General features: G+C 39.3%; 1 protein-coding gene and 1 long non-coding RNA gene across 5 annotated transcripts in view; one reads left to right on the plus strand and one right to left on the minus strand.

Moving 5' to 3' along the window:
• Nucleotides 1–4475, plus strand: part of LOC143435099 (uncharacterized) — a 135596-nt gene extending 131121 nt beyond the window's left edge. Inside the window, exon 8 of one of the 4 annotated variants that reach the window (XM_076916264.1) lies at nt 3990–4475. In XM_076916264.1, coding sequence (XP_076772379.1) covers nt 3990–3995 — 6 coding nt within the window. In that variant the 3' untranslated portion in view covers nt 3996–4475. The remainder of the gene's footprint in view (nt 1–3989) is intronic. The other 3 variants (XM_076916265.1, XM_076916273.1, XM_076916272.1) reach the window with 3 other exon arrangements.
• LOC143435101 (uncharacterized) lies at nt 1834–10817 on the minus strand. Its single transcript, XR_013105101.1, has 3 exons — nt 10679–10817; nt 8902–9027; nt 1834–2714 (listed from the first exon to the last, which is right to left on the minus strand). It is a non-coding gene; the product is annotated as an uncharacterized LOC143435101 (long non-coding RNA).
• Between the last annotated feature and the right edge of the window lie 15657 nt (nt 10818–26474).

Below are 26474 nucleotides of genomic sequence, written 5' to 3' on the forward strand. Positions count from 1 at the left end.
TCTGACCTCACATCTTGTTCTGCACTTCCGCTGGGCTTTTGTTCTAACCACTACGTATGGGTTAATGTTTGCTTGCGCCTCCCGTGAGCCTTGGACTCCTTGAAACAACAGAGCCTTAAAGTTCCATCTTTTTTTTTACAGTTCCCTGTGGCCATCTTGGCTCTACAAAGCAGCACCAAACACCAGCTTGCAGTCTTTGGGTGATCTGATTTCTCTAATCATTTATTTCTTCTTCTATTCTATGGGTGTCATGGGCAGACTTCACAGAGATGATTAAATAGTAATTAAGATCATAAGTGAGGATAATACGTTTTTTAAAAGTAAAGAAGGTGATTATTAGCTATATTTTATTATAGATCCTGTATTTACCTCACAAAGCCCTCTTCTGAATATTTAATAGTTTTGCAGGAGTCTTTAGTTTGAGTATAATTCAATCAAATTGAATAGGATCAAAATAGATTGCTTTTACTTTGATATGTCACAGGGCCTATGTGAGGTCACCATGCAGGCCAAGTATGGGACAGTTTGAAAGGGATGAACAAGCAATCTGAACCAGGCATGGGCAGTAGAGGCAGTTCCACCAAGAGCCCAAGATGGCATTTGGGTAATACTCAATGTCACTCACTAGTCCTAAATCTTAGTTGGTGTGACACACTGGCCTGGATCTAAGTATCTCTACAATCTGGGCTGGCAAAGACAGGCCAGCTATGCTCGGGAGCTTTGTACTGTCAGCTTACAGACATGCTTTCCCCCTGCCTCAAAGAAAGGGGTGTTTCAAGCTCAGTTAGGACATGAATGTATCCAGAATTTCAAAACACTACCAGCAGGTTTCACAAAGGTGGATGTTGATAGCATAATTTTTATGGACAAGTTAGTAAAAGGAAAGTTTTAGGGCAAGTCTGAATTCATTTTTTAAGATTTTTTCTTATTTTTCTACTGTAAACTATGATTTAAAAAAATCACTACAATGTGTAGCTGCTTGACAAAGTCAAGAAACCTCAATGGTTCCTTCCCTTATTGCTCTACCTTTGAATAAATGGAAGAAGCCTCTCAGCTCTCACACTGCAATACCACAGATTATTTCAACGCAAAGAACTGCCTCAGTTCTTAAGCTGGTCCTGGAGGGCTAGGAAAGAACTTGGGATGCCCAACCAGCCAACTTGAGGCGGCTGGTCAGAATACTGAAGTTTCATGTCAGAGAGACTTAGAAAGTTAAGGGATGTTATCTAGATTTGCCAGGAGAACATGGGTGGGATTCATCTTGGAGAGGACTGTGGTATTTGCCATCTTCCAGATGAAGGCTTTGTGATACCCAATGAAAGAATCAGCGTGAACATCACGAGCCAGCAGTAAAATTCTTCACTTCAAATCCTGTGTTTAACTCTAAAACGTCCCCTTGACTCTTGGAGGAGTCATTGCTCTCTTCATAAACAAAACAGAACTTCTCACATTGCATTTTGCAGAAGTTCCCTCCCAAACACATTGCAACAAGGCAGTATTGACATCTAGTTTGTTCTCTACGGAACAAAGGGACTAGGGTAGGGAGTGCTTACTCCATAGATGCTAGTCACAATGACTGACAGAAAGGGTGGCTTTATGTAATACATCAGTGTGCCAAACACAGTAGGAAAATATTAAAAAAAATAAAAATAAAAATAAAAAGCTGAATTGAATTTTGAGCTAGTGTAAAATCTTGGTAGAAACCATTTTAATAACTTATTATCTCAAGAGAATCTATAAAATGACTCCATACTTCAAAATATAAAATGTAACATGGCAGATTTTATGTATCTGACATTGTGTCTAGGAAGAAAGGGCATGACCTCAGAACTTTTGGGATCTGGGGTCATAAGCCTTACAGGGTCAAATGAACCCTCAGGAGCATGATTTATAGCTCAAAAGAAAGTGTTCAAAGTTCCACTGTAAAGCCATTTGATGTCCTTGATCAGGTGCATGTCTGCTCACCTCTCATAGAGTGGTCACCTGGGTGAACAAAGATTGTGTGTCAGTTCTTGAGATGCATGAGGCAGAGAGCGGTTTTCATTGGTTTTCTTCTGGTAATTTTTCAACTAGCCATTAATTTCCTGTGCGTTGTATTTTGAGTGAACGAGGTACCTGTGTCTAAGTTTGGTGGTGCTGGTTGCCCTTGTTCAATCTGTCAATGATCTGAGGGAGTTGCCCACGTGTCTGGGGTTTTGGATGGGCGATGTGTCTTTTTCCTTGCCTTTTAACTTCCCACTTAACACATGTCTGTTCTGTTTCCCTTGTTTCTCTGGGTCCTTCATTTTGCTGCCAAGTATTGGAAGTACAGGCAAGTGGTACTTCATCGTGGGATCTAGGAGGTGGGGGGTGGGGCACTGGTAAAGGCCATCATCACTGGGCTTTTCAAGGTTGGGGTGTTTAGCTGTCTTATCTGCTGCTCACTTCTCTCCATTGTCAATGAAATGCTTTGCCAGTGCATTCATAGCTTAGAAATAAAATGCACCGATGTGTGTTACCATATTACATTATATTACACTACATTATAGTACCATGTCTGAATTAACTCTAAACACATCAACTGTGTTGTTCCTCAATTCTCAATCATGTACTTACCCCCACAGACTAGTTAGTCCCTTTGTTTGGCAGAATTCTGCAAAATGCATGCTAACCACTACTGGAATTGTTGAGCTCCTGGTGTGTCAGTATTGATTTGTTTCTAGCAGTAGCTTGTCCTAAATGGTGAGTAGAAAGCAAGTATTTCAGTAACAGAATTGTTGTGTAGCACATGCTGTATGTGAAATTCAGAAAAAGGGCCTAATTCAGCAATAGCAATACTCCCTTCCCCCTGCCGCCAAAAGAAGCTAGTTGCCAGCAATTTTCAAAGGACAGCGATGTCACTTCTCTTTCATGGCCCTTTAAACTGTTGTTACCCCCAAATCTCATTTTATTAGGCATCCATTTACTCCTGGCCTTTCCTGGCATGACTTTTTTTTTTTCTAGTTTGAGCAATTTTAAAACAAAAGTCTGTATGTAGTTCAAGAGAAAAACACGCATCAAAATAGATTGATGCCTATTGAGAATGGTTCAAGAATGATGAGGACCTAAAGCAAGGTCATGGAGTTGGAGCAGGGTGGGGAACAGGTAAATTTGGTGGAACTGGGGATACTGATTGAATACGGGGAAACAGGCAACAGAGGATGTGAAAAAATGGCCTCAGGAGCCTGATGGCTGGGTGGATGGTAATGGCCTACGACAAGGGACTTTCTGGGATTAAGAGAAATAAAAACTGCAACTTAGCTGTTTTGAAGTTGTGGGGTTCATGAGACCCTAAGACAGGTGACCTCTAGGGTTAATTACATAGATGTGGAGACAAGGCTGTGCTCTGTAGGGGACCTGTGATGGAGCTGAAGGAAAACCATCTTCAAAGCAAGAGCAAGAAGAATACTGGGCTCTGGCCTATTGCTCACTTCACTGCTTCTGGCATTGTTTCCAGTGGAGGTCAAGAGCCCCCACAGAGCCAGGATGCTGCCCAGCACGTTACAATGTAATCACAATTCATTTCCCACTAGATTCAGACATATTCATACTCCCCATAACAGATCCTCCAGCCTTCTAGGGTTAAATGTGTGCCTGCAACACTCAAAAGAAATATCTAAAACTCATGACCTAGACAATGCTTATGTAATAAGTACAGGTGAAACTTTTTTTAAAAAAAATGGATGCTTGATATAGGATTTGGGAGTCCTATATCAAATCTCCTCTTTTGAGGCATCATTAAAAACTCACCATCTCTAATCAAATGATCAAAGTTCCTCGCCAAGGAAAAAGCTGAGATATGAACCAAGAGTAGGAGGAAACAGTCTTTGTTTTACTTATTAAGAAATCATATTATATAGAATATAACCTGGAAATAAAGTCTGTAAGGGAAAAAAACAAATAGCAGAGTTGGGAATCTACAAGCTGATTTAGTAATTTTTCATAACCTGGACCAACCCATCCCTCCACAGCAGTGACATGGACCAACCTATCCCTCTGCAGCAGTGACGCTGGACCAACCTATCCCTCCACAGCAGTGACGCTGGACCAACCTATCCCTCCACAGCAGTGACGTGGACCAACCCATCCCTCCACAGCAGTGACGCTGGACCAACCTATCCCTCCGCAGCAGTGACGCTGGACCAACCCATCCCTCCACAGCAGTGAGCTGGACCAACCTATCCCTCCACAGCAGTGACGCGATCTCCTCCATGATGTTTCTTACCAAGGATAAAGAGATTTGAAAAAGACTATGACAATCTCAGTGTTTTCCCTTTCATCTTCTTTTACCAGATCAACACTCTATTATTGTCTTAATACAAATGATATAGAGTCTCATCAGAAAACACAGACCAGAATGTCAAAATAAAATTTCTGAATATTGATATGTGCCCCATCCAAAGATAGTTTATGGAAACATTTCACTGGATAGCTTTGACATTCATTCTAGACAGAGATAAAGGTCCCAGATATAGGTAATCGATTGTAGTTATCAATACTGATATATTTGTTATGGTCTGAATGTGAAATGCTCCATACTGGCTCTTGTATTTGAACACTTGGTGCCTTGCTGGTGACACCGTTTTAAGAATCTGTGGGACTTTTGAAAATGAGCCCCAGTTAAAGTACACTAGAGTACACTAGAATATGCTAGAATACACTAGAAGGCATAGGCCATATGTGGAGGATTTGAGGGTTACAGGACAACTCCTTTTCTGCTGAAGATCTCCTAGACCCAATAAGATAATAATAATAATAATAATAATAATAATAATAATAATAATAATAATAGTAATTATTATTATTATTATTATTATTATTATTATTATTAATATAATAACAATAAGAGCCACGACACAAGACCCCACCACCTTGGAGGATGCTGTTCTCATCCATTCCTTCCTCCCCTTAATGTCCATTAAAGAATCCCCTGAAAAGAGAGCTTGTAAAGCTGTCATCCTTTGAATTGCTTCTATCAGATAGTTAGTCATAAAACCAAAAAGAACTAATGTGTTTATAAGTATAAATACAGAGACAGTTATGTTTATACATGACTCTAGGCATAGCTACTTCACACAACTACAGAAACTATTCAGAATGGATGTTTTATTTTATTGAGTGGAAAGGCATATACTGATCCATGATCTGCTTTTTGCAAATTAAGACCTACCTTGCTTCATAAGAAATCCTTCTCCACTTTGGGTTGAGATTCCCCCTTGGGTGTTCCCCACCAGTCCAGTCTTCTCTCCTCACTGTGGCTCTCCAGTGAGCCATTCCTCTGTGGGTAACCCAGTCCAGGAAGACCTCAGATTTTCCTACCACAAAGAACTGGCTGCTCCTTGTGTTTGGGCCTAAGGGAACAAGGTCTGCTAATGTCATGCCAGTACATTCAAGTAGCCACTGTGATTTCCTTTTACCCTCTTGGACTCAGGCATGACCTGCAATATCATTCCCAGTGGCAAATATCCTTCCCAAAATGAACCAGTTGGGGTCTTGGAAGAAATGACAAAAATACCACGGCAAAGAGATGATAGTTGAAAGTCTTATTTATCCAGCTCAACACATGAGAACCATCCTTGAAGCAGCTCTTTGAGGCGAACATTACCATTCTCCTCATTTACATGTGAGGAACCCAAGGCTTAAAGAAATACCTGAAGCTTGACTCAAGCCAAAGGTTGCCTGGCTCCTTACTGAGAATCCTGATACACTTCTCCCTGAGTGGGAATTTCTCACAAGGTCGTAGAGAGATTAGGAAACTCCCATGGTATGAATTTTATGTCCTAAGTACTTCTTTCCCAAAGTTTCCATTCTTTCCGGTTAAGAAGGAACTATTAGCATTTCTGGAGAAGGATCTTTAGCAAGCAGCTTAGAAGCTCATCTACCGTTTGCAAGGATATGTCCATCACAGAAGCTGGTGAGATGGGCTTTATAAGTTTAAAATTACATCCTTCTCCTCAAAATGGCTTACAAGTTTGGCTTCACTTGATTACAGCTTGAACTCTGTGTGTCTGATAGTGTGAGTGCTCCACTTCAGGGTCCTGAAGATTTCATTCATGAGGGCTGGCTCAGCTTTACCTATCTGGGGCACTCCTTCCCTCTAGGGAAGACTTGGCAATTACACTGAAAGTCTCTGGGTCAGGCTCATGTGTAAATTTAATCGAACATTGCTGAAATAGATTGGTTCACAGCAAAGGGCTTCCTATTCTTAAGGATAATTCTTCTTTGTTGGCTGTCTTTTGAGGTTCAGTTTGTGTTAACATTTCTGATATCTTTCCTCCTCTCCTATCAGAGAATTATTAACAAACTGAGATTGGACTCCATTGTCCCATGTTTGGGTAAATGTGGACCTTGTTCTCTTAAATTCTGGTTTGATAAAGACTAACAGGAAAAATTTAAAAATATTAAATAAAGAGTATAAATCTTGGGTGGCTTTGCAGTGCAGTATCCGAAGTGGAGTCTTAAAGCATGTAGTACACATAGGTCACAAATGTTTTTATCTCTTGCCCAAAATGTATGTAAGGATGATTCCATGAAGAAGATTTATGTGATGAAATTATGAAGGTAGATGTTGGAACATAGTTATCTAAGCCATGGCACTGGAGAGGAGGATGCAAAAACACAGGTGAAACCACCATTTTCTTAAATTATATAATCCCATGGAAGTGGCTTCAGCAACACAGGAGAGGAACACCTCTTTCATTGTAGCTGATAAAGAGGTGGGGTGGTAAGAAGATAAATATGTCATAAAATGGAGTCCTTCTGCTTCTGATATATTATAGGAGGTGGCCTTTATTGTTCCTGTAAATCAGGGGACAGCAATAATTGTAAGGGCAGCTTAAGAGAGTAGAGAAAGCTGATCTAGATAGGGAATGAAAATAGGGATGGACAGATTTTTAAATGATACATATTACCAAAAAGACATCGTGAGATTAAAGGATGATGATTGCTTTACAGCAATAGTGGGTAGTCGAGCAATGAATTAAAAATAGCAAATAACCAGGCTGGTCCTAGGCTCCAGACGGGTAGCTGCAGAAAGACAATGGGTAGACAGCTTCATTCCCTGTTTGGATAAGTACCAAAGCCACAGCTAAGGATTATCCATGAGGAAAAAGGGCAGGATTGAGGGCATGGAATGCTGAAAGAAGAAACTTGAGTTATAAACACAGTGGGATATGGACAGAAGAGAGCAAAAAGGGTAGAAGCTGATAAGCAATTGATAGATCATAGCTTAATGTATAGGAGGAGATAAAACTTTAGTTATTAAAACTTAAAGTGAATCGACCAATGGAAGTGGTCAACCAATGGGAAAGAACATGAGGAGATAAAGATTCCAAGAGCTTGAAACGGGTTTATTAAAAGAGCATATTATTGGCATTGAAAATACCTATGATAATGCCAATGGCTTCTGGTAATATCCTGTCCATATTTTTATATTATAGGTCAGTTCCAATGCTTGCAGAACAAGAAAGAAAACAAATATGTAGACAGACACCTGAAAATCACCATTGGATATAGAGCATGGCCAAATCTCTGTGGCCAGCCTATCTTCATGCTACAGCAATGTGGACTTGTCTAACCTACTATTAGCAATCCATTTCTGGAAGAGAGGAAGTCTGTGGCCTACTTTATGGGTACCCTATCACAAATGTTTACACTATCATGGATTACAAACTGTGTTGAACAATTCCACCACACCCTCAGAAGTTTATACTTTGTTTGTATAAATGCTTGTATTGATGCTCAGATATCCATCTAATAATTGTACATGTGCTGTTTTAATCCCCTTCAAAGCTAGAAGGTTTGGATGGCTTTAGAGACAAGGTGTAGATGATATTGGAGACAGGAACAAATCTCCTATAGGCTCTAAACCTCCTTCTGTACAGGTCCCAGAACATAGCAAATGGCAGCAAATCCAGTGTTAGAGAGCTGGCTTCCCACCTTATAAATGGTCTGTTCTGACCACTAAACAGTGAGAGAGAACAAGGGCTAGCATCACATTAGACTGCAAACTTACCTGTACACTTTCAGCCTTCCACATATACCCAGAATCATATCAGTCCCTTTGCTTTAAGATGAACTTACTACACATCTTTGCTCCTCTGAAGACAGGCACTTGAATTAATTCATACCTAACTTGCTTCCTAGTTGGGAGATACTCACTGTATTGTAGGATAATGTGTTCCGAATACTGGCTATTTCTAATCCAGAAATGAGAAGTGATGTGGTTTTGATAGCATTCCACTGACTCTTCCTAGCCAATCTTGGAAATTGTAGAGTTGGGAACACTTCCACTCAGCGAAGGGACATCGTGACAAAAAGGCAAAATTTTTGTAAACACTGGAAGAGCAGGCCTGGGCTAGACCAGGCCAGGCCATCTTCCCGTTGGTGAGCTCTATGTTTGGAAGAGAGCAAGAAGTAACAGGGTAGGACCAGCTCTGGAGCATACATCAAGATTGAGGGTTTGACAATACATATTTTTGGTGACCATCTGGGGATTAAATTAACATATTTAAAGTTCAAAAGGGAATAGAAATTCATTACCAGAATGGGAGAGGTCATTTTTTTCCTGGATCACTCCCAACCAGAAAATTGAGAACAGGGTTTGTTGCAGTAAAAAACCCAATGGGATTGTTTTTCCTTCAATGAAGCCAACAGATGTTTTCGTTCTTTGTAGAGCCAACTCTCGGTTAACCAGCACTTGGACACTTAGATTCTAAATTCTTGGTTATTTTGCTTTTCCTTTTTATTTCACAAAGCCTGAAAGACTATCTCTCTAGTTGGTGCTTGAGGAATTTTTCTGTTTGTTAAAATATCAGCCATCACTTGATAAGAGCAAATGCTATATACTTCCTGTTTAATAACTTTTCCTGAGTTTCTTCTTACCTTCTTTTCCTATTCCATGATATAGTCATTATTTCTTGTTCCGGCACGTAGGTGAATCCTTAAAGCTTCATACGTTCCTATCCCCTCTCCAGATTATTCCCAAGCAACTCCATGAGCACCCCATTCCTGTGACAACATGGAACAATGGGAAGTTATATAAAGTAAAGGAATTTTAAAGGTTAGGTGACTCAGTCCTGTATATAACAGAAGTCCTCAATCACTGAAATGCTTTATTTCCTAACTAAAAGAATATACATATATACATATATTATAGAAATATAATATATATTAATTAACTAAAGGATTATACATCTATTTATAATATGTAAATATTATATATAGATATTATATATTAATTAATATATTTATTAATATTGGTTATTTATTTATTTTCTTATTCTTACATTATATTAGTATTATATGTTGTTAACATAATAATGTATACACTAATATATTACTATATTATATATAAATATACATTTAGAGATATGTTCAACAATGCAAGTCAGAGCCGCCTGGCACCAAAGCTTTGTATTACACCTCAATCAAGAGAGGGGTATGACAGCTTCAAATATTGTTCCACCAACTTTATTTCCAAGTGTATTTTTATGTTATCTTTAAGTGACTGTGGATCTCAGGTATCATCTAGTTTAGAAGCTTTTGGAATGATGACGACAGTGGTTACCAAGTCAGAAAGAAACTTGAAAGAACTAAAGAAGAATGAAAGGTACAGGCCATGTCTACATTTGACCATGAGCTAGCGCTGATTTGATACGGCATCTAGAAGTGCAGGTGTGTGAGCCTTGTCTGACCTGGAACAGGCATAATTATGAGCACTATATAGAACTGAACCCAAGATCGATCTCCAAGAGTAACAATGAAGAGTCGGAAAGGGAGCTCAAGTTCAGCCAGCTGACCCTTCTGTTGTGCTAGTGGGGAGACTGTGAGGTTACAGATTGCGATGTTGCCCATGACACCATCCCCCCAAAACTTGACAGTTGGGTTGAACGAGGAAGCAGAAACAGGGTGATGGAAGAAGCTTGTTTAAAATCAACCCAGCCATAACCAGCCAGGGATCAGTCCTGTCTCTAGCATCCTTCAGTTACTTCTCCATGTATCTGTTTGCTTTTTGTCGTTGTGCTCTTGTGTTGTTTTTTTTTTTGTTGTTGTTGTTTAGTTTTTCAAGACAGGGTCTCTCTGTACAGCCCTGGCTGTCCTAGAATCCCTTCTTAAACCAGGCTGGCCTCAAAGCAGAGATTTGTCTCTGGAGTACTGGGATTAAAGGCACATGCCACCAGGCCTGGCACTGTTCGATAATTTACCTGTCACTGATACCAAACAACAGCCGTTGGAGATTTGCCTAGCTTATCTATCAGGCGCTGTGTTTTGTTTAGTTACCTGATTTAATCATCACAACACTTCCTAACAACATCATTATTCCAATATTGCACAGGAGGAGATCAGTTCTTAAAAGGATCAGGTAATTTGTCCAAAGTTAAACAAGTGTCAGAGACAGAAGATAACTTGTGTGCATTGGCTCTATCCGGGGTTCTTAGCACTTGCCACCTTTCAGAAAGAGGCACAAAGTGTGCTACCTTTACATAAATTTTCCTGAGAAATGAAGGGCTGTAACCAGTATCAGCATTCTGCCCCAGATCCTGTAAATACTTAGTGGAAAAGCAGGAATGACCTTCTGAGTTTCATAACCCCACTACCACCACGACACTGCACACTGTTTTCTTCCTCTGCCTTCTCCTTAGAAGTCCATACAATTTACCTTAAGATCAGAAAGTGCAATCCAGGCAAGGTAGCCTTACACTGACAGCTTCAGTTCTCTTGAACATGTTGCTTTCATATTCATCCACTTTCTATGACCCTCCAAAGACCAACTTTATAACCTGGCAGTGAAATTAGATCTGAAGTGAAAGAAACCAGAAAACCAATCACCACAGAGCAAAACTCTTAACCTTGTTGTCTTAAACCAGGTTGATTCTTCCCTAGGGATTTCTTTATCTACTCATGGAATTTTTTCACATGTTTCTAAAAATCTCCTCTAGTAGAACAATAGAGATGGCCCCCTTTCCCTCCTTCCTACCTGATGACACAAGACCCCAATGTTGGCTTATCATGAGTAAGTCTCTCCTCCAAAGCCCTGAACCACCCTCTAACCTGCTGGAACACTTACCCTACAGGCTTTGCGACCTTTCTCCATCCTTTGCCTTTCACTCTTTCCACAAGAGCAGACTGAGGATTCAAAGATATCATCCTGGACAGGAAATCCACCACATCTCAAGCTCACCGTATCTTACACACAGTTCCTTTTTTCTCTAGACATATCAAGTTATCAGAGAACTAAATTTACCTAAATACTTTTCTTGAAATTACCTATCACAAATAGACTAGACTTAAATGTTTAAAACTAAAGAATAAGACAAAGCAACAACCATATCTTACATCTCAGAAATGGGAAACGTTTCCTAACTAATGAAACAGAGGAGAAATCCAATCAGAAATCAGGAATGAGACCCATGCACTAGGTAGTAGAATCCAGGATAACTGGTTCAGGGCTGTCAGAAAATTAATATGACAGTGTTACAAGAAAAAACTTTAGACACAACCACTTCAACAGATTCTTGGAGCACTAAAGGCTCTGTGAATCAGGCAGCACTTAGAATGACAGGTTCAGAGAGCTCCAGTTAGCAGTGTGAACAGCAGGCTTTTAAATGCAATGCAGAAGCAAACTACACTACATGAGTCCCTGCAGCTCACCACTGGCCTTCTTTGGTGTCATCTATTGAAAGTCCCAAGACAGATGATAGTCGGTGCTTTCTCATTGGCTAAGCTTAAGGCTTACTGGTTATATCCTAAAGGTTTGTTTACATACATAGAAACCCAGAACATTAGTGAGCTCTCAGCCCAATGTCCACCCAGTTAATTAATTTAATAAAATAAGAAAGAACTACTTCAGAAGCTTAAGAAATGGGCTACATAATTAATTATAAACCAAAAGTACAATAAAACCAAGAAGTAAATCCAAGAATAAGAAACTCAATGGAAGAGGGAAAGGACTAGCTAATCTTATCAAGACCTGAACTAAAGTAATCGAAAGTAAATTCGAACGGACAGAGGGAAAGGGAAATAATCAGAACCACGAAGGGAATGCAAACAATAATAAAGTAAAAGTGAAAAATGAACCGTGAGTGAAATGTGGGGTCCTTCAAAACTGACCCCAGAAGGAAGGTAAAAAGTCCAATAGATTGATTTCCCCAGAGAAATACAGATACCTGCTAAAGCATTATTTCCTTAAACATCTCTATTTACATTCCTGAGGCTTTTTTTTTTTTTTGGTTAAATTTACATAAGTCTTTTTCTATTAATGAACTACTGAAACTAGGTTTGCACAATAGTATAGTACAGAGTTCAATCATGAAGCTTGAGCTTGGCCTCATAGTGTTTTTCACTCAGGAAATCATGAGTAAAATGATCTTAATTAAAGTCACATAGAGAAAAACTGAGGGTAGTTGGATAATGGTGTTGGGGGAATCCAATCAATGCCTTATCAGTGCTATATTAAAATATTTATAAGAGGGATGAAATGTTTTACTGTAAAAAGCTTAGAAAATATTTAAAAGATAGAATTTTTATATAACATCAAAGCATAAGGTATTTCCTTACATTTGAAATAAATCTAGAAACTATACTTAAAATTAAAAATTAGAACATAAGAAAATTTATTAACCAGGTAAAATAAGTAACACAGGGCTAACTTGCATAATACTTAATTATTAAAAATTTATCTTCTAAAATTAAACTATGCATTTGAAACCATCAAAGACTGTTCCCTTTTTAAAAAAAAAAAAAAACAATGCAGGAAGCTTCTAAACACTTAAGAGGTGCTCAATCTCATTCATCACAGACATGCAAACTCAACTACGGATAAGCGTACTGTCTTGCTAACAAGAGACTTAGACATAACCACTCTGGCATGGGTTTCAATAGTATATAAAGTATTGTAACGTCTTGGGACAGCAACGTACTAATAATAGCAAAAATTGAAATACATATTTCTTAGCATAGCAGTTCATTCTTGTTTTTTTGTTTTTGTCAAGACAGGGTTTCTCTGTGTAACAACCCTGGCTCTCCTGGAACTCACTTTGTAAATCAGGCTGGCCTTGAACTCACAGAGATCTTCCTGACTCTCCCTCTAAAGTGCTGGGATTAAAGACATACAACACCAGGCCTAGCTTTTAACATAGCAATTGTACATGTAATGTATAGAAAAAGTCAAAGAAAAAAATCAATATCAATAGTTGATAGTAGTGGGAAATTACTGGGAATAATCTAAGTGTCTACCATTAAAGAACTATTTAAATACAACATGAAATATTCAAATATGGAACACTGTGCAAGCACTCAAAGCTAAAGGCAGTTTGTTGTTAAGTCAAACCCATAAAGATAAAACTGACCTATGATTCAGAAACATGATTTTGTGGGGGTGAAATAACAGCAACTTTTATTAAAGATATTCATGAGGAAAGTGTCCTACTTCTGGAGAAAAGTTTAGAAGCTTTCTGATGACTCGATAAGAACACAGTTTTGTGTCACTTTAGATCATCAATGAAATCCCAATTTGGAATATTACATTTTAAATGCATAATTCTGTGTCATAGTTAATGGTGACAACTTAGAGTCACTGCTGCTTTCTGTGCCCAGGAAAGGTTTTTCATGGCTTTTCCTGAGGAAATGTGAACAAATATTTGTTCTCTACGGGCAAGGTACCAACAACAGACCAAACTCTGTTGGGGGCCGACTTTTAGCAGAAAGCAGCTATCAGCTTTGCAGCCATCTTGAGCCATATACCCTGACATGAGACTTGGATTACAATAGCCTACAACAGCTGAGCACACTCTGATAATCTTGGTTTAAATACCTTGGGTGTGTGAGATTAAAGGTGTGTGATTTAAGAGTGACCTAGAGATCAGATTTAGAGACAAGACCTAAGGGCATGATTATAGGTGTGACCAAAAGGCATGGCTTAGAAGTGAGACTTATAAAAGACAGAGATCAGAGATTCAGACAGAGGAGACAGAGAAGCAGACACTTAAAGGAAGAGAGACTGAAGAATAAATGGAATTGAAACACACTCTGTCTGGTCTCCATTCCTCGCGACCGCCCTCACTCTCTCTTGCTGAACCCTGACCCGCGGACTGGAGTGGCAGCTTGGGCCGGGATACAGTGGCCCTCAAACGCAGGGCAGCCCGGGCCTCAACATTTTGCTCGGGCCTCAACAAAACTCCAGCTTGGTGTACCACTGAGTTTGTTGGGTTGACTTACATGAACATGAGGAAGGGGCATGTGGTGGTTTGAATATGCTTGGCCCAAGAAGTGGCACTATTGGGATGTGTGGCCTTGTTGAAGGAAGTGTGGCCTTATTGGAGTAAGTATGTCACTGTGAAGGTGGGCGTTGAGAACCCTCCTCCTCACTGCCTGAAAATCAGACTTCTCCTAGCTGCCTACAGATGAAGTTGTAGAATGCTCAGCTCCTCCCTCACCATGCCTGCCTGGATACTGCCATGCTCCTGCCTTGATGGTAATGAACTGAACCTCTGAACCTCTGCAAGTCAGTCCTAATTCAACATTTTCCTTATAAGAGTTGCCTTGGTCATGGTGTCTCTTCACAGCAATGGAAACTGTAACTAAGACAGGGTACTTTGGGAAACTTGAAGACTGGCTCAGAGATAGCTTCATGAATGAAAAGTGTTACCTCATCATGAGTGGCAATACACAAAAGTTGTATCACTCTAGTTCTCTGCACAATATAATCTATGATTATGTCTAACAAAATTAGTAAGGAGGTTTTTACAGAATTTTCAAATTTTACTGATAATACATGCTAAAGTAAAATAATTACTACATGTAATTTTATGTAGGAATAAACAGATGAGCCAATTAAACACAAGGAAAACAAACCTTATGCTTATGATCTGACTATAAGATAAAGGTGAAACTAGAATCAATAGATGGCAATGTATTATTTAAGAAGTGATGTCTAAACAACAAGCCAAGCATTCAAAGAAGTACATTTATTCCTAAATCAGATTTAAACTAAATTTTTAAATGCAAGAAATAAAGACACAATAGAGTTAAACTGTTCTTATTGCTTACATATCAGTGGTGAACATATTTTAAGTTACATTTAAAATACCTGATGACACGATACCACAGGGGAGAGACTCTCTATTAAAGAGAATTATCCAGTAAAACATGAAAGAAAACTAAATACATTTTCCAAGGCAAAGGAAATGTTTTGTTGGGTTTTTTGTTTTGGTATGTTTTTTGTTTGTTTGTTTGTTTGTTTGTTTGTTTTCTAGCAGGTAATTGCTTCAGTGGTCCTATCCACCCCACCCCCCCAAAAAAACCATGATCTTTCTTTCTTCATCATAGAAAGAGCTGAAATTTGAAACATGTCATGTGCTTTAGTTTTGGCTGAGGCTAATAGAACATTGTTTCCAATGACATTCCCAATCTGTCTATTGAAAAACTTTACATTGTAAACCTTGACACAGCCACGACCAGCAAAATTCTGTTGTGATTGTTGTACATGCTCTAATGAATTTCTTCTTTTCATGCCTGGCATTAAGTTTTTCTAATTCCAACTTTAGAGTATTTTTAGCCAGAAAGTATAAAAAAGATGAAATGATGATTGCCCAAGAGATATCAGGCTGAAACTGGGCTGGAAGCTTCTACCCTGTTGGACAATCCTCACTGCTCCAGAAGGTACTGTGTAATGAGACTGCTTTCAGCATTGTTATTTACTTGTGAACCCATGAGCAACAATACCTACCAATCAGGGAAGATGAACTCACTGGTGGAATAGGGGCAAGTCTGTTATGGGAGTAACCAACTGCTTTCTGATTGATTTGAGACCCCACTCTAAGGTAGGGAATTCACCTCTGGAATTAAAAACCCAATTAAAAGCCTGTGGCTGCAAAGGTCCTAGTGAAGCTACCTCTCTTAGTTTACTAAGTAAAAATGATACTCTCATCTTTCACATTCTAAATAACTGTGTTTGTACCCATGGATCTGTGCTGCTGCCAACTTTGCTGCATTTTGAAGTCTTCAGATTTAACCACAGAGACCCATAACTGGTCAAAGAATGAGAGTGAATTGTTGGGAGCCGACTTTTAGCAGAAAGCAGCTATCAGCTTTGCAGCCATCTCGAGCCATATACCCTGACATGAGACTTGTTTTTCAACAGCCTACAACAGCTGAGCACACTCTGATAAACATCTTGTTTATTCCACATATCTTGTTTTGCTGTTTAGTGACCCCAGCTGCAAGGCACATGTGGTATCCATGCCTACAAGGCATGCGGTTCACGTGCTATCCACGTGCTATTCATGCCATACATGCCTGTAAGGCTTATGTCATATCCACACCTGCAAGGCACGTGGCAAAAGCCTATAAATACTCCAGATTTCCCTTCAATAAAAGAGACTTGAGAGTTGATCAGAACCTCTGTCTTGTCTCCATTCTTCCTCTCTCTCTCTCTCTCTCTCTCTCTCTCTCTCTGTCTCTAGACCCTGACCCGCAGACCGAAGCAGCAGAGTGGTCTGCAACATTTTGGCTGCCCAAGGTGGGGCAGCTCAGGCCTCAACATTTTTGGCCCCCAAGCGTGGAGCAGAGTGGTCAGCAACAGTGAATGACTGTTAAATGCCTAATCACAAATGAGATATCTATACCACCTCCTCCAAGGCTTTACAGAGGAAGGGGCAGAAAGAATAAAGACAAAGGAAAGGCGGGGCTGATGAAACATTGATTTCTGGATGAGGCTATTGGTCTTTACCTGTTGATTGGTCTTTACCTGTTGAACTGTTCCTCTAACTACACATTTAGTTATTTAACCACACAATTAATTTATTGGCTATCATATATTCAGAAAGCTTTTATTGTTGCTACATTTGTGACCCCTTACCTTTACTTAGGTGATCCACTATCGAGTTACAACCCAGTTTTTAAAACTGGCATTACATAATATTTTGATTAAGATTACGGATCTTAAAAGATTGATAGCATTGGTTTCAATCACTGATCTCAACTTATTATTTCTGAAACTTGAAAAAAGTAACAGTGTTTCCCTTGGGCTTCCATACAGACCTATGATGTGGCCTGGTGAGATGCCCTAGCTCCAGCAATAAAGGAAGCTTAGTTACCTGCTATGGCTTTTGTTATCATCAGCACCTCTGTTATCATTAGCCACTGTCTGCTCTGTTATCATTTTTCTTCTGCTTTTAATGTGATCCCCAGGATAGCTGCTTCACATGTTCTTCATTTTTACCTCAGACAATGGTACATCACCATGTTCATTGAGTTTTCTACTTGAAGCACTGTGTATATCTGGGCCAACAAAGATCTGGGCAAGACAAGATGATAACAAGAAAAGCCCCTTTCACTCATCTTCCTGTGGCCCAAGCTCTTGGAAAGCACCTAGACAGAGTGTCCTCCTATCTCACAGCTAAAATCTGCAACACAAATATTTTTCCCAGTTGGATTTATTTTACAGATATTTTTTAGAGGTTTGCTGTTGAACAGTCAATCCACTCCTGAATGTAGAAACAAACAAGACAAAACAAAACACTTTTGGCAATACTTGAAGTGTGTTGGGAGCTGACTTTTAGCAGAAAGCGGCTATCAGCTTTGCAGCCATCTTGAGCCATATACCCTGACATGAGACTTGTTTTTCAATAGCCTACAACAGCTGAAGCACACTCTGATATCTCACATATTTTGTTTTGCTGTTTATTGCCCCCAGCTGCAAGGTGCACGTGGTATCCATGCCTGCAAGGCGCACAGTGCATGTGCTATCCACGCTATACACGCCTGTAAGGCACATGGTATCCACTCACCTACAAGGCACGTGGCAAAAGCCTATAAATACCCCAGATTTCCCTTCAATAGAGAGAATATGGGAGACAATGAGCGAGATAATAAAGGAGAGAGAGACACAATAAACGAGACTTGAGACTTGATCAGACCCTCCGTCTTGTCTCCATTGTTCGCATTGCTTGCCCCACACTCTCTCTCGCTAGACCTGGACATGTGGAACAGAGAGGGCTGTTACAGTTTGGCCACCCAACGTGGGGCAGCGTAGCCATTACAGAAGTGTCAACTAATTAGATCCAAATTACATCTGTGGTGTACAGACACGTAAACACAAATGCACACACACAAACACAAACACACACACCCACACACCATAAATACAACACAGGCATACAACCCACACACATACACAAAAACCCAAATAAATTAAATGTAAATTTTTTGTTAAAAAACAAACAAACAGAGTGTGAATATCTAGAAATAAAGTCACATGTAAGCAGCCACAGTAGCCACAGGTCTCCATGAGCTCACAGGACAAGTTGACACATTTATGCTTACCTAAGCTGCTCCAACAATACTGAGTACACAGGGGATTTGCTTCTGCTTTGGTATGAGATAGTGAATAAGACGACAGCTTAGCTCACTATTTTGCGTAATCTCCAGGCTTAGTCTGAAAATGTATATCTTAGTTGGATTTTCCATTACTGTGAACAGACACCATGATGAAGGCAACTCTTATAAAGGACAACATTTAATTGGGGCTGGCTTACAGTTTCAGAGGTTCAGTCCATTATCATCAAGGAAGGAGCATGGTAGAATCCAGGCAGTCATGTGCTAGTGGAGCTGAGGGTTCTACATCTTCATCAAAAGGAAGCCATGAGCAGACTATCTCTTCTGCACTGGGTGGAGACTCAGAGCCCATCCTCACAGTGATACTCTTCCTCCAACAAGGCCACACCTCCTAACAGTACCAACCAAGCCTATGGGCCAAGCATATTCAAACCACCACAGAGTGGTATTTAGGTGAGCTGACTTTACTATCTCATATTTGACAGGCAGCTTTTGTATGACTTCTATCATTCCAAAGTTTCTTCTTTACATTCTTGGTATATTGTACTGACTGATCTAGGGCTTTACCCTGCATGCAAAAGTGTTCAGCAATATCCCTTGTCTCTATTCATTAAATTTCAAAAGTTTATTCCTGGACTTTCAATCCACCGCAACAACCAATAACGTTTGCAATAACGTTTCCCTGCAGTTCCTAGAAGGGAATGGGGGCAATAGTCTCTATTTGAGAACCACTACATATGTTATACAAATAAATGTATTTCAAAGTAGTGAGAAGAAGTGTGGCCTGAGAGATGGTTCAGCAGTTAAGACCACATTCTACCCTTGCAGAGGACCTCAGTTCAGTTCTCAGAATTCAATGCTTTAGTCATTGGAAAACACGGGTTTATCAAACTTTGCTGTTCCTTCAAAACCTGACACAGTCTACCGATTGTACAATTGCTACAATTACAATTTATAAGAACTCACAATTGTTAGCCTCCTCACCAATCTCATGAGCAATGCCTCTAACCCCTAGGATATAGTCAAGTTTGTGGCAATGGATCGGCGTCTTCTACAACTCTAAATTTCCAATTAGTTGATTGTTGGCAAAAAACAACAAGCTCACCTCTTTCATTTTTTTGAGGAAATGTCTAATAAGCAGTTAAGGATGAATAGGCATAATTTTTCTGTCAGCCATTCAAGTAAAAATAAATGTATCATGAAAATAATTTATTTGCCTTGTACCTTATGCAATTAAACACATACTTTCTTCAAGTCAGCCACCATCCTTCAGAGTATTTTGCCACACAGGTTAGGAAATACTTACTAAGGACATTTTCACATGAAGCTTATGTTTTTCTCAGTGCAAATCGTGTTAAAGAATCTTATATCCACTGCCTTCAGTATGTGCTGCCATCTTGGTTTCTAACCCACTAACACCTTGGTACAAATGTCAGCATGATAGAGAGAGACAGAGTAATAGCTTGACAACATCACAATTTCAGCCTCAGGGGCCCTCAGTGACTCACTATGTGTCTATGAAGATCCATACACTGCACACAACTGGAATAATATAAAATTCACCTTCTGGTAGATTTGCACATTGCAGGCCTACTTCATCAAACTAGACTTTAGGATATCCCAAGAAATGCCCATACCTTTCCAGGAACCACTCCCCACTACCACTAAGACGTAGTTATCCCTTTTCACATGAGCCTCAGTAGTAAGAACTTTTCCCAAAATCCCTTTATTTTTATTAGAAAGTTGGCTTTGGGAACTTTCCTTTTATCTCTTTTTGCAACCACTTTCATAGTTTTATCCTGGAAGTTCCTGATCTTGTTTCAGAACCTGTGTGTAAACACAACTGTCTGGGATTTGTAACAACCATCTCAAAACGTGGGTTCCAATTCCAAGGGATTTGGTAAAGAAGCATGCATTCAGTCAACTGCCAGTGGAGCTTTGCACACATTAGGCACACAATAAATATCTGTTCAATATAAAATTGAACTGACTTAATCTCTTGTATAATCTTGATAGTTTTCTGATCTTATAGCTCTCTCTTCATACATCTACACTGAAAATAGCTACTTTTTAGACCCTAGGCATTTGGAGGTTAAAAAAAAACAAATGACTTTCTGTAGCAGGCAGAAAAGTCGAGGAAGTTACTCCATTCTGAATAAGAAATCTGTTTCTTCCCACAGGGTTGTCCCAGGGAAGCTGAAACCCCTGACTGGATATTCTATGAGTCTAGTGACTGAAGAACCTTTCCAAGACAGATGATGAACCGATAGATGATGTAAAGGTAGAAGCCTTTATAGTTCCCTGGGAAAACAGCCAGATGTCATATCCAGAAAGGTCTGGTATTTGGCAATACTCAGCCAAGACACACAGGAAGCCAGACAATACCAGAAAGGTCTGGTATTTGACAATACTCAGCAAAGACACACAGAAGGAAATGGAAGATGGTATTCAACAGTGGAAAAGAGACAAGAAGAGTCACGAGATTTCCCAGGACAGGATTGGAGTCTTCAGCAAACCATTCTAGAACTGGAAGATGAATATGCCAAGAGGAAAACAGAACATAGAGACTTCCAGGTGGACTTGATAGTACTGAATAACATTCTAGAAATTCAAATTCAGTTGAAGACAACTAACATTTGAGTGTAAAAGAGACAGTTGGCCTGGCAAGGTACAGTCCTTGTATCAAAATTAAAGCCACTAATTTTTATTTTTCCTTGATGTGATTTGAGATAAAATTCATATGGAATTTTAAGTTTATAATTTGATATGGTTTATAATGAAAAAACAATTAATCTCCTCTCATCAGTAAATCAGGAAATAACACAGTCACAGAGTGCTTCAGGGCTTAGCAGAAATCAATGGGCCCTGTGACTGGCATCACTATACTTTGACGTAGCCACAAGCCAAGGATGTTTATGTTGGGAGGTTAGGAGTTAGGGAACCTGCAAATGTGGCTGCACTTAGAGCTGGTGATCATAAGAGCTAAGTCTTCATCTAGTAGAAAAAGTAAGTTTAAGTCAAGGAGCTAAAGTATAGGTGCATATTTCAGGAAATAGGAGTGAGAGTCAGAAGACGCTAACATGTTCAAAGTGGTTCCTCCTGGTAGTAGAAGTTAGAATGGGCACACTGTAAGACAGTGGGTCTGGGTTTTCATTGTAGATCTCATGGAAATGTACACTTAACATTTCATGAGCATTTTACCATAAATTGTATCAATAAAAGTAAAAAGAGTTAGTGACTTTCAATCTTCACACTCTGTCCTAAATCCTATCTCTTCAAAAACTGCCAAAGAAGTCTTGGTTTCCATAGAGAAGAGTCTGACTGCAAAAGCAGACTTTCAACCTGAGTGTTGCTGGTAAACCACACCATTTGAAATTCCTCTGCAGACACAGAAGCAGCTACTGCGTCCCTAGCTTTCTAAGGCTCTGTCTTATAGGTACCTGCCATGTATCATTTCTCCTGAAAAGTCTGCCATTGTGTGTTTGCTGGATTAAAATTTTTGTTTAACTTTCACATAAGTCTGTCTTCTGTGTCTCTTGCCAGGCTGATCTACACCCTGTGACTTGATTATAAGATGTGGTCAAAATTAAATATCTTCATTCCTATGTTGCCAGCCTTTAGCTATCAAATTTCTACTAAGGGCTGAAATCCTATTTCTGTGTGGAAACTATTCCTGACCCTTTGGGTGGAAGTGATTGATCCTATTTAATATTGTGGGGTTTAATGGTTTTTTAACTTCTTGAGAAATATATAATGGATACTATGTTACTTCCATCTTATCATTGCTGTGTAAAACAGCAAAAACCTGTCTATGGTGGTCTGAATAGTTTTGGCTCCTCCATAGATTCACGTGTTTGAATGCTTGGTCCATGGGGAGTAGCACCATTAAGGGGTGTGACCTTGATAGATGCAGCCTTGTTAGAGGCAGTGTGTCACTGTGGAGGTGGAGCTTTGAGGTCTTAAATGTTCAAGCTCTGCCCAGTGTAAAACACATACAATCTCCTCCTGAGTACCTGTGGATCAAGATAGAGAACTTTTAGGTCTCCAGCACCATGTCTGCCCTGCTTCCTTCCATGATAATGGACTGAACCTCTGAAACTGTAAGCCAACCTCAATTAAATGTTTGCCTTTATAAGACTTGCCTTAGTCATGGTGTCTCTTCACAGCAATAAAAACCTAAGAGACTGACAGAAACAACCAAAGGAAAGAAAGATTATTTTGGCTCATAGTTTCAAAGGGACCAGTTTTTTGTGGTGGGGCAGGCATCATAGAGTTCAGAACAATAGGAGTGTGTGAAGAGGCTCCTCGTGGTGAACCAGATACAGAGAGCTTGTCTAGAAGTAAGGCCTGCCCATAACTCACAAGCTATGCGCCCAGTGTTTATACCCACCGCCAAGGCCTTATATCCCAAAAGTCCCAAAGCTCCCCAAACAGTACCATCACTAGGGATCAAGTGTTCAAACATGTGATCCTGTTGGGGGACATTTCATATTTGCATCATGACAGATGCAAAATGTGGCATCATTTATATGCAGGTCATAGAATAAAACAAGCATCCAAAAATCTACCACCTCCTCCCACCAAAAGCAAGACAGCATCACTTTCCAAAACTGCATCCTTCCATTCCCGATACTCAATGAATTACTGTCTATGATTTTGTATTCTTTCTTTTTTGATTTTTAAAATTACCTCTAGATGTATCTCTAAACTACATATTAATGTGTCCTGCCCTGAATTTTATATGAATGAATCCCAGCGTGTCTGTTTGGTTTTTCCTTCTGTCACTGCTCTTGAGAACTTGCTATGTCGATCCACATGACTTTCACTAATTCTTTGTCATATACAGTGCCCAACTGTATAAACATATTATGAGTTATTTACAGCTTTCTACTGTGCCATGAGAAGTGTTGTTAATATTTTTATGATGCCTTAGATCAGTACATACCCTCATATATTAGTAGTATACATTTCGCGCTCTCTGCACACACACACACACACACACACACACACACGTGCCTGCATGTTTAAGATCTCCCTAAAACATGGTATGTTTTTTGGACCAGTAATATTGACATCTAATAACATGGTTCTCGGCCCTGACTCCAGACCTACTGACTCAGGACCTCTCAGAGTGAGGCCCAGCACTTTCCGTTTCAACCATCCTTCCCCATGATTCTAATGCGTGGTTGGATTAGAGAATTTCCTATCTGGTGTGTTGAAGACCTTGTCGGCTCTGCCATAATGTTCGCTTCACTTTTACTTTATATATTCTGAACCCATATAATTGAATCACTTAAATTAGAGTTTTGACATTTTTCTGGTGAACTAAAGTTTTTTGCAAAGAAATAGTGACTCAGTTTATTTCTAGTAATGCTCTGATAAACCAGTTCAGGGTCAGTTTCTTGCGCTATTTACCATCATCTGATTTTCTGTACTGGCTTTTAATCTTGCTCTATACTTAAGGTTTTGCCAAATGAGGCTCATGTAAAACAGCATTCTTTCTTTTTATTTTGAGTTCAGTTTTACAGTCTTGTACCTGATGGCTTTCATCCTCCTACATTCTTTACTGATCTATTCAAAATCACTTTTACATTTCATATTCTATTGAGTCAGATTTTTTTCGAAAATTTTTCTCCTTTCTTGTTTCTTTGTTAGAGATTTGGGCTTTAGGTTTTTGGCTTTCCCCCCCCCCCCCCCCCTCACTATATTTTGCCTTTTACTTTGCTTTTTTTTTTTTTTTTTTAATGTTTAGCCTAGAAATTTTAATATGTGTTTTTATTTTTTAAAGTCTAAGTTTAATTGACATTTGTAGGCTGAAAAGTGTGGAACACTATGTTTAAATGGTAAGTGGCAGTCCTGATATACTGTTTTAGTCAGTGACTTTTATGTTTAGTTGTTTTTCATCTGTTTTAACTGGGACATGTATTATTATATTCCTTTATCCATTGTTCATGTTTAGATACCGGATGCTTTTCATTCCTTGTTAGGATAGTTCTTTGAAAATCAGATCTTCTGAGGTCAGGTTTCTTCTTCAGAAAATTTGTCACCTTGTCTAGTGAAGCTTTGGAGGTGGGAATTGTCTAGTTCTTATTTTAAAAATGGCATTTTACTGTGCCAACAGTAAAATGAGAAGTTTGGTATTTTTGTTTTGTTTTGTTTTGTTTTACTTTTGTTTTGTTTTTCATCTCTAGATACTTTAAAACAGTATTTCTGGTTATTGAGGATATAGCTCGGTAGCTGAGTGCTGGCCTAACAGGCACAAGCCCTGAGTCCAGTCCCCACTACTACAGAGAAAGAGAAGCTTGGAGTAGCATTGACCTTGCTGCTGGATATTCACCACTTAGCCCATGGGATAACTTGCAACTTTAAATAAAGCAGTTGTATTAACAACAACAACAAAATACAATAAATAGATATAAAGGTAGAAGAAATATCAAAGAGTAAAAGAGTGGGTGAATCCCCACAACTGACTGCTGTTGTAGCCCTCTGTGCCTTCATTTTCTTGTCTGTAAAATGGGGAGAACAATGTTTCTTCACTGAATTTGGGGAATTGAGATGATAATTGTAATGACATTGACCATTTAGTGAATATATTGTTTTTTATTGGAAGCTTTTTTGATGTTGGAAGATTGCTTGCCTCAATCTATAACTGGATTTTTATCAAGATTTTCCTGCTTGTCTCCTGGGCAGGTTGGCAGGGGTGTGGAAGGGAAGGATATTCTGCAGGATTTTAAGCCTCTTCTGCTTTATGTTTCTAAATTTATGAAATAGGAAGCGCACCATCATAATTCAGTCATCTCGCTGATATTTGTTGACATTAGGTAATTGTTCTTAATTACTTAAGTATGCTAATGGTATTATATTGCCTTTAAATGAGTCCTTCTAGTTTATAAATGCATGCTACAGTATTTATGAATAAAAGTGTATTAGACTTGCTTCAAGATAATGAAGGGAGAAATGTCTAAGAGAGTGTATGAGACAGGAACGACCTTGAGTTGACAATTGTCATAACTGAGCAATGGGTATAAGAGGCTCACTGTGTGAGTCTCTCTTCTTTGTGTAGTCTTGTATTTTTTTTTTTTTCCTGACTAACAGTTTGGATTTCCTTTTCCAAGAGACTATGGTTAGGTAAGAATAAAGCATTCTCCCTTCGAATTATGTAGCAACTACACAATCCCTGACTGCAGTCCCAGCTGGAGAGCCAGTGGTGTGGTCATGGCTGGAGTCCCATTATTATTTTTATTGGCCTTAGATGAATGACCAGGAACAAACGCTGGCAGGCAACGAAGTAGATTTAACTAATACATAGGAGAAAAATAATTATTTTTTCTTTAAAGAGTTTTCCTAATTAAAATCTCAAGTTTTTGAGATCTGGAGAGACACTAGCCTCCACAGGTTACAGAAACTGCAAAGTTCTGACAACCTGACATCCATGGCTTTCAGCCAGAACCACACACTGAATGATTGCGGGAGCGTCTTTCTGCTGTTAAATGGCAGCAGCCATTTTGCCTTTATTCTGAGCTTCAGCTTTGAACACCAATTAAACAGCATCGAGTTTGGCAGGTGCGTGCTTCCATCTTTGCAAATTCCTTTTTTTTTTTTTAGATCAATTACTTCTTCAGCATTTAACCTGGAAGAACTGACCAAGAGTCTCCTCTGCTACTGGTGTGTGGTCAGTACTGTCAGAGGAGCAGAGACTTAGAAGCGCTGCCTAAAAAGTTTCCTTCTTTTTTTCCCCTTCCCACCTCTGTCTCCATGGAGATGAGGTCAGAGGCCACAGGGAGCTCACAGAGAGCCAGCAGCTGAGAATGAGAGGCTCACTTAGAGACCTCAGCTGAAAGCTATAAACTCCTTTACAAAGACCAGCTGAGTCCGTTGGCCTCCACATCTGAGGTGCTTTTTACACCAATAAATAGAGGGCTTTTTGTTTTTGTCTTTTGGGGTGTAACAGGGAGAGAAGAGGTGCACCTGAGTAAAAATCAGGTTTGTCTTTACAATTAAGCTTAGTCTGTCAATTCATGGAGAAATAATGTGCAAATGTAGAGAAATCCCTTAAGAGGTGGATTTCCATTTTCTTATATCTTTAAATAATAATGTGCGTGAAAAACTAAACAATGCTC

This window comes from Arvicanthis niloticus, chromosome 19, assembly GCF_011762505.2.
Source record: "Arvicanthis niloticus isolate mArvNil1 chromosome 19, mArvNil1.pat.X, whole genome shotgun sequence".
NCBI classification, from domain to species: Eukaryota; Metazoa; Chordata; class Mammalia; order Rodentia; family Muridae; genus Arvicanthis; species Arvicanthis niloticus.